General features: G+C 34.6%; 1 protein-coding gene across 8 annotated transcripts in view; it reads left to right on the top strand.

Annotated features, from left to right (window-relative positions):
- Positions 1-11,792, top strand: part of LOC129740711 (uncharacterized protein DDB_G0283357-like) — a 188,085-nt gene that overhangs the window by 42,937 nt on the left and 133,356 nt on the right. For 5 of the 8 annotated variants that reach the window (XM_055732478.1, XM_055732479.1, XM_055732476.1 and 2 more), the window contains exon 2: positions 6,785-8,057. In XM_055732478.1, the coding sequence (XP_055588453.1) occupies positions 7,571-8,057 (487 nt within the window). In that variant the 5' untranslated portion in view covers positions 6,785-7,570. Of the gene's footprint in view, positions 1-6,448; positions 8,058-11,792 lie in introns of those variants that run through there. The other 3 variants (XM_055732477.1, XM_055732482.1, XM_055732475.1) reach the window with 3 other exon arrangements.

Below are 11,792 nucleotides of genomic sequence, written 5' to 3'. Positions count from 1 at the left end.
TCTTTTTTTTATATCTGTTCATAATTACCCAGGTTTATATGTTGAGATTCTTGTTACGTGAAAATTTTTAGTGTTGGTGATATATCTAGAGGAATCTTAACACTGCGTCTAGATACGATTTGTGGTCTTTAAAATTTTTCCCTTTATTGGTCATGGGGAATTTTTGTATTCACAAACGAACAAGAAATCTTGTTCATACAATCTCATATTCACAGATTTTAGAAACTGATAAAGTTATGTATAACGGTTTATTTCCAAGATCTTGACGGTTATTGGTATTTTAAAAACTAAAGATAAGTCTAGATAATCAAACAATGCCTAAAAACAAGTGTTCATAATTGCCCCGTGTTTTGAAAAAAAAAAAATGGGAAATTATAAACAATCCTCTGTGAATCAGTATGATAAATGTTTGGCCAAAATTTATATTACACTTGAAGATGCATTTATTACTGACTGTAAAACGTCTGAAAAAAGCATTTTTACTGAATTTTCTGTGACAAGGGAGTACGTGATTGTACGCCCTCAGAACAATTTTAAATTCTAGAGACGTGGATTTTGTGAGCTTTGGTAACACAATTTATATCTGTAACACGTCAAAATAATTGTATACAATGATTTAAAACCCCTTAACGATTTTGTATAGGATGATTTTCTATCATTTATATTAATGTGAAGAAAACCTTAAAATAGAATCGGATTCCTCTAAGTGTTCAATTATCTGAGTGTAAAAAAACAATCAAATCAATGAAATAAGTTGGAAATTTGGCTATAAACCGACGAAAATGGACAATCAATATCTGGAAAACTTTGAATTTTTGTCCGGGAAAACCGGGAAAAAACCGGGAATTTCAAAATGAAAAAGTTGTGGCCACCCTGATATAACGAATGGCTAAAACCCCTTATCAAATGGCTAAGTTTTAACAATAAAAGAAAATTGGACCAGTGGGTGGGAGGGCCTAGAGAATTGACTGGAGGTTAAATTTCATTTGTTTTTGAAGCCAGAAAATATTGAGAAATGTTTATAATTTTTTCCCCTAAATGTATGAAGCAAAATTGTCCATCTTTTGAGTATATTTGTTTTCGAAAGAAAACGTTAAAATATTCAATTGAGTCCAAACAAAACATAACTGTAAATGATGTTTGAAGCCTTCTGTGCTAATTGGCATCAAAACAATAATTTTGAAGATGTTGAGATACGTTAAGACCATAGTATCAAAGTTACCCCGAAACATGAAATATGGTTTTGTAACAAACATTAAGTTGTATCCACTAAAATATCAATTGATTATTCTGCTACAAATGATCGTGCATTATACTCCTTACAACAGCAGGTATTTTAAATTAATTTAAAACATAAAAATATCTATGATGAATTTCTACTTGACGCAATAAAAGCAAAAGAGTAACCTATTCCAGAGCAGAAAGTAAAATCATTTTTTGATTTTTAAAACAAAATGTTGAGTTTTTGCATATTAACCTAATATTGACCTCATTCGATTTTGGGAACACGCCCGTACATTTTGTCTAGCCGAAATCAACCGTTTTTTTCTCAACTTTATTTTCTGTTATTATTACAAAAAACTATTGTTATTATCATTAATCAAATTTTATGTCAATTTCTGACCATTTTCAGTATGTTTTTTTTTTTAATTTCTTTTATCATGTTTTTGATACATTTAGCTCTTTTCTTGTTTTGTTTAAAATGTTTGTATTTTTTTTGTCATATTTTTTATTTTAGACATTGATCGCAAGTAGCCATGTGCCGAGAAAGACGTATTTTTCCATCTGCCAAATTCAAGCGGAAACAATTCAATATTTTACTGGACAACCGTTTCAATTGCTTCACATCAAGTTTTATCAGGTGTTGCAAAGTGCCGTTTTTCCCTTGCAGAAAATGTGTCATTATTTGTTTTATTAATGTTCTGTCGTTAGTTCATTAAAGCTGTATCAGAATATTTTTTTATTCATTTTGTTAAGGATTTAAATAGCGAAAAGATCTCATTAATTTGCAAGATTCGGAGTACAATTTGAATTCCAGTGGAATTTAATAAAACTAAATCAAAATAACAAAAAAAAAATTTAGCTTAAATTTATTAAAGTTTGTCATTGCTATTCATTTACTCAATCAATAAATAAATCAATCAACCATGCAAAAGTAGAACAATCGAACTACTAAGCAATCGAATATTCTTTTACACGAGAATTAGTTTCAAATTGAAAACGATTTATTGAAATATTTACAATGTTTATAATAATATTTAATCCTCCTAAAAGTACGGTATTTCAACGTTGACTGTGATTTCATTTTTCATGATTGTTATTCTGGAATAATAATAGAATTTGATTGCTGTGAGGCAAAGATTAAAAACCAATTTCATCAATTTATAGGACGGTTTTTTCCTCAACACAGGAGAACAATATTCAGATTTGACTAATTGTTTAAGTATCATTCAAAAGCTTCAAATCATGTTTATAATATAAAAGTTTTATATAATTCTTAGATTCAAAACTCTTTGTGAATATTTAGGATATTCAAATAGTTGGTGAGTTAAATAAAATCTCAAAAGCCGTTTTCTAATTTATAAAATTGCACTTAAGAAATATCTAGGAGAATAGTTGGTGTGAGAATAAACAAATATCGCACCATACCAAAATGGATATTTACCATTCTCTAACTTACACAACCCATTCCTTGGTTCAAGAGTCGTTTTGAAAATCAGTGATGTGTTAGAGATGCTTTTCTAATTATTTGAGTATTCAAAGTTCTTTTGAAATTTTAAAATTGATAACGCCTTTTAGATGTTAAAAGGAGTTTTTTTGGGAAATGTCTAGGAGTGTAGGAGGTGTAGTTAAAACGAAGATTGCACCATTTTCTTAAAATGGCTCCTGATCCAAACCTCTCCCTTACTAACACAATCTTTCCTGAGATACTTGAATAAAGATTCGTAGACGTATAGACGGATTCTATAGCTGGTGATACTGACTTATCATTGTTTAAGAGTTTTTCAAAACCAGCTTTTGAAGTAAACTGGAATAAAAGATTTACAGTTGAACCCAAAAAAGTATCTTCAAAACAATCCTTCTTTCATCCCTCTTTGACTACTAGGACGTGGCCGGCGCTGTTATTGATCTTTTTTTTATAAGGGATGAGTTGGTAATCCCAAGCTACATTCTTTTGGCACTTGTACAATATTTGTGACCTCGATCAATCACGGAGTAGCAACCATTGCAATCTTAAAATTGCCTCGAGTTCCACCGAGTTCCACGCTAGTTTTATATGGTAATGATACCTCTTAACACCAAAAATAAAATCCACATGTGCTGGTGGTGCGAAAATTTTCGCAATTCGATAAACTTTTCTTTGAAAATCGTTAATATATTAAACTGAATGCTTTCTACAGCGCTTCAGCAATTTCAAAACACATCATAATGTACTAAACGATTTTAGATCTTGGCTTTTTTTCAACTTTGTTTCGAAGACCGAAATTTTTTTTTGACTTACCGTAAAACGGGGTAACTTTGGTCACCGGGGTAAATTTGATCAACAATAAACTTTTCCACATTATCATCAATAATTCAGTCTATAGTTTGAATTTTTGAAAACGGTTTTCTAATTTTGAAAGCCTATGAATTGAGTATCAAAAAGGCGAAATTTGGTTTCTATTTGATTTTTTTTTTCTGTTAGTAAAAAATCTAATTTCAAAATCTTAAAATATCTATTTTTTCAAGGCTCACAAACAAACAGCTCTTCTGATGATACCCAAAAGCATTTAGAAGCAAACGGGTTGTTTAATATGAAAGAACAACTTTTTTTCTTTGTAATGAACAGTTATAGTGCTTTTTTTAAAGTCGTTTAATGATAAATTTTTGATATTTTAAAAATAAGGAAATTTTTCAAGAGTAAGCTCGTGTTGGACAAATGGATAGGAACCCTATCAAATCGTTAACTTTGAAGAAAAAATGAAAATGGAAATAGTGGGAGAGCCTAGGGGAATGTGTGAAGGTAAAACTTCATTTGTATTTTGAAGCTCAAACTATTTAGCAATTATAATTATTTATGCCCCTAAATGTAGGCAGCATCATAGTTCTTTTTTCGATTATAAATATTTTTAAAATAAAACGTTAAAAATCAAGGTTAATTGATAAACTAGCATTTGTAAATATTATGAAGATGTTTTGTATCCTCTATGATCAAGAAAACTCGTTAAAACCGTCAGAATAGAGACTGATCAATGTCACCCCAAAGCATCCAATCCTGAACAGACACGAAAACGATTTTTAAATCGAATTAAAAGAGGTCTTATAAATTTCTGCATCCATGTTTACGTTCATAGGAGTCCAGTACTGGTTTTAAAAATATAAAACATGCCAAATTCACCTAAACAGAAAAATAATTCAAATATATTGAAAAAAGTGATCAATATTACCCCGGATTACGGTACCTACAACGTTTCAGATTTAAAAGTTTTTTAAACGGTTTTTCACGTTTTTTTTAAATATCATTGTAACTTCTTAGAATGAAATTGTAAAACTTTGACTTGTTCAGCAAAGTTGTGTATTTTGTTAAGATAAACAACTTTGTAGAAGAAACCAAAGCTCTAAAATGCTTAACAAAGAGTTAGCATTTTTATCTTGCTATAGGTGGGCCCCTCGACTCTATATTTTATTTCAAAGCATGCGTCTTGTAAAATTATGCAATGTTGTCGAAGACATCAAAAGTCTATCCTTTCATCCCTGGGCGCTATTAATTTAGTTCCGCTAGATTGATGTTCTGTAGCAGTGTGCATTGGCAATGTGGAACTCGTTCTGCTTAGCTACGCCAGCAATCATGAAATTCGAAATGCATTGAATAATTTGACACGATATAATTTTTTTAATTAAAACTATGAGAAAATTGTGGTATTGTTGAACAATCATTAAAGCATTTCGGACTTCATGATTTAAGGTAGAAATGAGTAGTCAAACAAGCTAAGCTAAACAACGCTAAGCATATTTGTTATTTTAGACATTGTTTATTATTTTTTAGTTTTTTTAAATCATTTTTAGACTTTTGTTTGTATTTGTTTTTTAATTTTATGAAATTTTCATTTTTATTGATAATTTTTGAGTACTTTTTAAGTTTTTAATTTAATTTTATTTTTTTTTTGTTGTAGTTTATCACCATCCAAGAACGTAAAAACATATTAATGGTACTTGTCTAAATTATATTGGTCATGTTATAGCAAAAACTATAAGGTATTGTTCTTTCTTTAAACCGATTGTTGCCAAAATCGAATGTTGCCAACAACGAACGGGGTCTGTAGTTAAAATTTACTCATGTGAACAGTATTTAAAAATTCAGCAAATTATCATAGATGATGGAGGTCAAAACTTATCCAAGTTTGACTTAGTCTTCTGTACTCACCGAGAGGAACAAACATTAAGACTTTTTTTCATACAAAAACGCTTGACCCATGATGGAAATTCGGTCAAATGCGCTTGAATTTGACCAGAGTACTAACGGAATTTCGTTCACAGCCAGCGGAAAAACTTAAAAAGAAATTATCAGTTTTAATTACAACCCTCAAATTTTCTTAGAAAAAAGTTTTTTTTTATTTTTGTTAAAAATAATAATGAATTTGATTTTATCTTCCATAGGCATATTGTTCGTTAACGATTCACCACGCAATGCAACCTCGCACAAAATTGCTGCTGGCAAGTGTGGTTTCCACTCAGAAAAACTTTCTCCGGCAGGCACTTTAGTACCTAGGTATTCTGTTTTTTTTTCTGTCGATAACCATACATTTGGGTTTACGTTTTACGACCCGATCATCTTTGAGTTACCTATCTACCTTCTACTTACCCTGACTGGTGCATAGAATGAGCTATCGGAAACCTGCTCAGCTCCGAAAATGCTTCTGCGCTGAGCCAACCTGCTCCAAAACAACAACAACAAAACGGAGCTCCCTCGAAGAAAGCATTTCTTCGGAACTCGGAGAGCAACGAGTGAGTTCCTTCTTCGGTTCTCTAGCGGGAAATGCGTGTCCAATTTTCTTGCGTGCCGGGGAAGAATTTCAGGTGGGGTGGTTTTCTTTCTTCCACAGTCGTCGAGTTTTATTGAGAGAATGCCTAGGTACCTAGGTATGCTTTCGTTCGAGAAACTCTCCAAAAACCCACGAGCTTTCTTTCCGAACCAATGTTTTGGTACGCTCTTTCGTACGATGAGTGGAAAGCGCTAGGAAACCCACCGATTTGTGGAAAGAGGGTGTTGGTTTGGGTTCTCAACGCGCGAGGGCTCCTCAAGAGCTTCGTCGAGAGATTTGCTTTTCTTCTCTACTGAGGGGCCGAATGTGCCGTAGGGGGTTTGCGCTATTTGCGGGCTTTTTTTTTCTTGCGCGGACTCTTCGGGTTTTCGGGTGGAATGGAATGGAGGGATCGACCTGTTGGCAACCAGCGAGCAGAATCACCAAACAGATTAGATCGTACCCGTGTCGAGGAAAGAAAGTCTTTTCCCTATTCTCCCGCGGCTGGCAGTTTTCGTATCGGACGCTTTTCTCTTCTCGCTGGCTGGCTAGTGTATAGCGCATAGCTTTCTGTGTGTACTGAGTAGCGCATTTTGTGCTGGCTGAACTTTTGGGTTAAGGCACTTCTAGACGTTGTACTACTTCGGTTAGTGACGGACGCGTGTCTCGAGGATCGAATCTCGCGTTTCGTTAGGATTCTCTCGTAGTGAAATCCGGATATTGATTACTAAAGGTGAAATTTCACCTTATTAATTGTTGTTGTTTTTTTTTGTTCTTAACAGCAAAGTGTACGTGAACATAATATACAGTCTGCAGTATAAATGTAAACCAAGGAGTACCAATTGGAGAAGAAAGTGAACTTTGGGGGTTTGGATTTGATTGAGACTGTCGCGGAATCAAAACAGTTGTAATATGTGCCTCACAAGGGTATTAGTGTTGCCAGCCACTGGCTTAGTGGGCGCTTAAAGCCGAAGAAAGTTCAAATCAGTGTTCAGAATAATCACGGCAGTGATCCAAGCGAAATAGATCAGCCGGAAAAAAGACCCGAGAGCCCCACGGATAGGCTCTCTAGCATGTGAACAGCAAAAGCCTAACAGCAACAGATCTAAAACAGTTATAAACGAATTCTTATTTTCTGTGTCACTTCTTCATCTGTGCGTTCGCTGCTACAAGGCGCTCCATGTTGTGTTCTGCGCGTGGCTGAAGATCTTACTTGCCCGATCTCTTCCAATCATCCAGCCATCTCCATCAAAACGGGCTCCATCATCATCTTCATCAGCTAGCGAAAGCTTAGGCTAGCCATAGCTAGAGCACAAAGTTACGGTGTATTGAGCCAGTGAGCCCCCCAGTGTGAGAAGTAGTGTGTGAACTAGGGAAAGCATAGACGGGAAAGAAGAGAATATAAAAAAAAACCGTAAGATCAGAGCAGTGTGTAGAAGAAGCAAAATCGAGAAAAATTAGGACACCGTCTCGTGTGTTCTCTTCCCGTTTCTATTTGTGCCGAGCCAAACTACAGCTATAAACTAGATAGAGTGCGTTTTACACGGACTGTTCCCTCCCCGAACCAAATGGCTACCAATCTTGTGCGTATCAAGCAGGAGTCAATCTCCCAGGAGATGACCCCGGAACTAGCTCAACACATGACCCAACAGATGACCCAGCAAATGACCCAGCAAATGACTCAGCAAATGACCCAGCAAATATCCCAGCAAATGTCCCATCAACTGTCCCAACAGATGTCCCAGCAACTGTCCCAGCAGTTGTCTCAAATGAATCAGCAAGCCCCGGGAGGCGAGCGTCCAATGTCGCAACAAATGATCCCAACCACCCCCAATGGGAATCCAATGATCAATAGTGCTCTCGGGGGTGGACCGCCGCCGGGCATGACCAATGGAGGGGGATCCATGAATGGGCCCATGAACGGGCCGGGAGCTCCTCCACCGGCACCGGGTACGCCCGGCATGATGATCCCGAATGGAAACGGGAATGGGGGGAACCAGATGGGACCCTCGGCACCCAGCACGCCCACCAGCTGCCAGTCGATCCGGTATTGCTGTAAGTACCATTTACGAGTATCTATATTTTAACCCTTCATTTCATGATTTTTATTCTCCCTTAAAAATAATTTTAAATAGTTGGAAATGATGTGTACATCTAGAAAAAAATTAAAATAAAATACGATTTTTCACTTTTTTCTTGAATTAATTGTTGAAAATTTGTTACTTTATTAATCTTCTTGTAGAAAAGTCTAGAGTAACGACAAACGTCGTAACACACAAACACATATAGGATCTCAATGAAATTTCATGTTTCCTCGAAGAGATTCCTTTTAACTTAACACAAAGTCGTCCATTTTTCGAGGATATAATGGCATGCATCTTACAAATGCTTAAATCCTCATCCCACCGAAAAATGCCGTATGTTGTGACCGAGACTCTGTCTCATGATCATAAGCATAGAAGACTTGAACGCTATCCTCTACTCCGCGGACGTCGGCTAGGAAAACAACAAGTTGCAAAATGTATTTTTTTTATCTGCATGAGTCATAAATTTATCTAACAAAGCTTGCTGGATTGGATAATAACGTCGAGTGCTGAAAAAATCGAGAAGCGCTTTTTAACAAATATCTGCATGTGGACGACCATGTCAATGCTCTGGTTTTTTTTTATCAAATAGATCGCGGACTGTACTTTGCAAGACTTAAAACAGTATCGAAAACAGAGCTTTTCGATATGGATTTCAGTGTCGAAAAGTTCACTTTTTAGCACTGAATTGCCGAAAAGTAGGTTATGAACATAGTTAGTCATTTGAGCTTTCTTTTCACAGATACTTGTTTATTATTTCTATAGATTCTTAACTTTGTGGCGTATATTTTGCTGAGACGCCTAGACTATCGCCATTAAAAGTAGGCAATGTCATTGATTTATTTTTTAATTTTATAGACGCATTTAACCTTTTTAACTAGGTCTTTCGCGTCTCTGATTCATATATCACAATATACAACAAAAATACATCATTCATATTCTTAATCTTTCTTAACTTTTCACAATTTTATATCAGTTTCAAAATATCGACATCCTTAAGGAATGTCATCGAATACCCATTAGATGATAAATTTGATTTTGAGAAGGTGTCTTCCAATACATTTCAAGTCCATACAATCAACTTGTTTTGATAGAATTTTTCTGTGTACGGAATTGCTTGAAACTAACTTGAAAACTCTTTGACATTCGTCGTACTTCACAATGATTTTGTATGGGCGCTTAACCTACCCTTTTAGAATGGGAAAAAAAGTGTTTGAGTTAAAACTAAGGGTTGTGCTAATCTTGATGAAAACCACTCTGAAAGTATTCGTGTTTTGAAGTTTTACAAATTGAGTTAGGCCCGCTAGTTGGAAGAAGAGAGGGGTATTTAAAGAAATGGAGTTTCATATTTCTAAGAAAATTCTATGAAAAATATTCATAATTACTTTTGGCCTCTCTAGTAATATGTATATTTATATTAATACTTGAGTGTAAGATTTTTAATATTTTATTTTACTATAAACTTTGTTAAAGACTGCAAACTTCTTTGACTTTTGCTTTGGAAAAATATTTAAGATACTTTTTGACATGAAATCTCACTAAAGTTAGTTAAAATTCCCATGTTTTATCACACTAATAGCATTTTCATTTATTTTTCATTGGCATAGAGGCAGTTGCTAACTTCATAAACAAACAAAATCGTCACCCGGGACGATACATATAAATTATATTAAGGTTGCCCGGATTTCATTGGAATTTGCTCGGGTATATTCTCATTCGCATTCTCATATCAAACTTAAAACAAAAATTGGAATTTGATAAATTTATTGGAAACATTTATTATTTATGCGTCCTCAACGAATTTTTCATAAAAACAATCATGAAAGGATTTTTAAAAGCCTGAGATACAATTTTAAATCTGCTGATAAAATTCGATGAAACAAATTTTTTTAAAGTTTTTTTTTCTTGATTTGTGATGAGTAATTCCTAGGTTTTGGATGACAGTTTTGAAATCAAATGCCCGGATTGTGCCAGGATTTAGAATAAAATAACCGGGCCCGGACACGTGCTGAATAAAATTCTGGCAATCTTAAATTATATGCACCGTCCCGAGTTACGATTTTGTTTGTTTATGATGAAAAAATGTGCCACATGAATGAGACATGAAAAAAACATTCTTAGCTTTTTCTCAAAATACAAAACTTCTGGTGGTCTTCAAAGCAGATAAAAATAGATTTGAAACTTAAGTATACATATTTGGATTCAAACTAAAAGTGTGATGGAATTTAATGTCAAGAAGCTCTGTAGACCTGTGTTATTTCGCTTAGCTATTTTTGAAGTTGAAAACCTCTCGTGATATGAAAACTTGTTTGCCTCTAAGTTTTCATATGAAACGGTTAAGAATTGTTCTACTTTTTTTTGGTATTTTACAGTGAGTTTCACTCGTTTTGAGTAACTAAAGTGGTACTCTAAAATTATACATCATTTCAATCTTGCTTATGCTTATGCTTATGATACATACACAGCCAGATCTTGTCAGCATCCCGGTGAGTAGTAAAAGTACATTTACTACTCATCTTAACTTGGCCGGGCCCACTGTGCAGTATTGGACGCAGAGACAACTGGAACACAGGAAGGAAGAAACGTGGACAACAGTACCATACGTTTCCATGGCTATAACTTAGATTCTAACGTTGGGAGCACATATGCTAAACTTCCTGTGCTCCTTGATGGTGGTCCGAGGAATTCGTCCTTCTGGGGATGGAAATGAAGTTTTTCTGCACAGAAATCCGAAACCCTATGTTTGAGTAATAAACTGACAATTGTTGTAATTTTTTTTAACAAGAACCATTATGTAAAAATTTTCGATTTCAGTTTATTGTTGACGTTATTTATTGTTTTTTTTATTATTGACGTTAGTTATTGTATATATTAAAATTTGAGAGTTCCGGATTTCAATGCACTATCATTTCTGGTATTTGACCTTGGATATAGCGCCTTTGCTCGCTCTTGAAAAGGAAGATTAGAAGAACAAAAAACATAATTATTGTCAACACCCCCCTCCCCCCTCACTCACACCCCACCAAAACTTTATGGCACCGTAAACACAAACAAGTATGCAACAACATGATGTCTTTTAAGATTGTGTCACAGGAGAAAAAAAATGTGCCCTCACCTTCCCACTGTGCTAGACACCATCTGTGTCAATGGTTCAGATTGAGAAAAAAAAACAATCCCAGCCCCGGCCTCTCAATGGTAAAGGTCAAACTAAAAACTCTACAGATTTAATATATATAAAGAATATACTTAGCTTTTATGTCGTTTCATTATACTTTCCACGGTAGTTCTCAGGAAATATAATCGAAGCAATCCGATTGAAAATATCATCAGGGTTTTTGGTCAACTCGACATCATCAATTAGCACAGCCAAAACAGCAAACAAGTTCTTTCCTCTTCTCTAAAATTATACATCATTTCAATCATGTCAAAACTTGCATTTGTACCTAATTTTAAAAAAAAGGTCTTCAACATTGTATGAGCTGTGGCCACAGAAAACAGACGTACGAGCTCGAACAAAAAATCTCCAAGAAAGTGTGTAAAATTTCAAATGCTCTCTTCAGAAAAATACGTTAAAAACTGACAAGAAAAAGTGCCATCTGTTGCGCCGTTCAAGAGTTACAAATTAACTTTCAAAGTACCGAGTTTTCAAAAAGGCGAAGATTTAAACTAATAAATAATTAAACCAATGCAATCAAGATTGCAATGC

This window comes from Uranotaenia lowii, chromosome 1 (genome assembly GCF_029784155.1).
Source record: "Uranotaenia lowii strain MFRU-FL chromosome 1, ASM2978415v1, whole genome shotgun sequence".
Classification (NCBI taxonomy): Eukaryota; Metazoa; Arthropoda; class Insecta; order Diptera; family Culicidae; genus Uranotaenia; species Uranotaenia lowii.
Note: the sequence above shows the minus strand (reverse complement) of the source record. Positions and strands in the feature narration are given on the sequence as shown.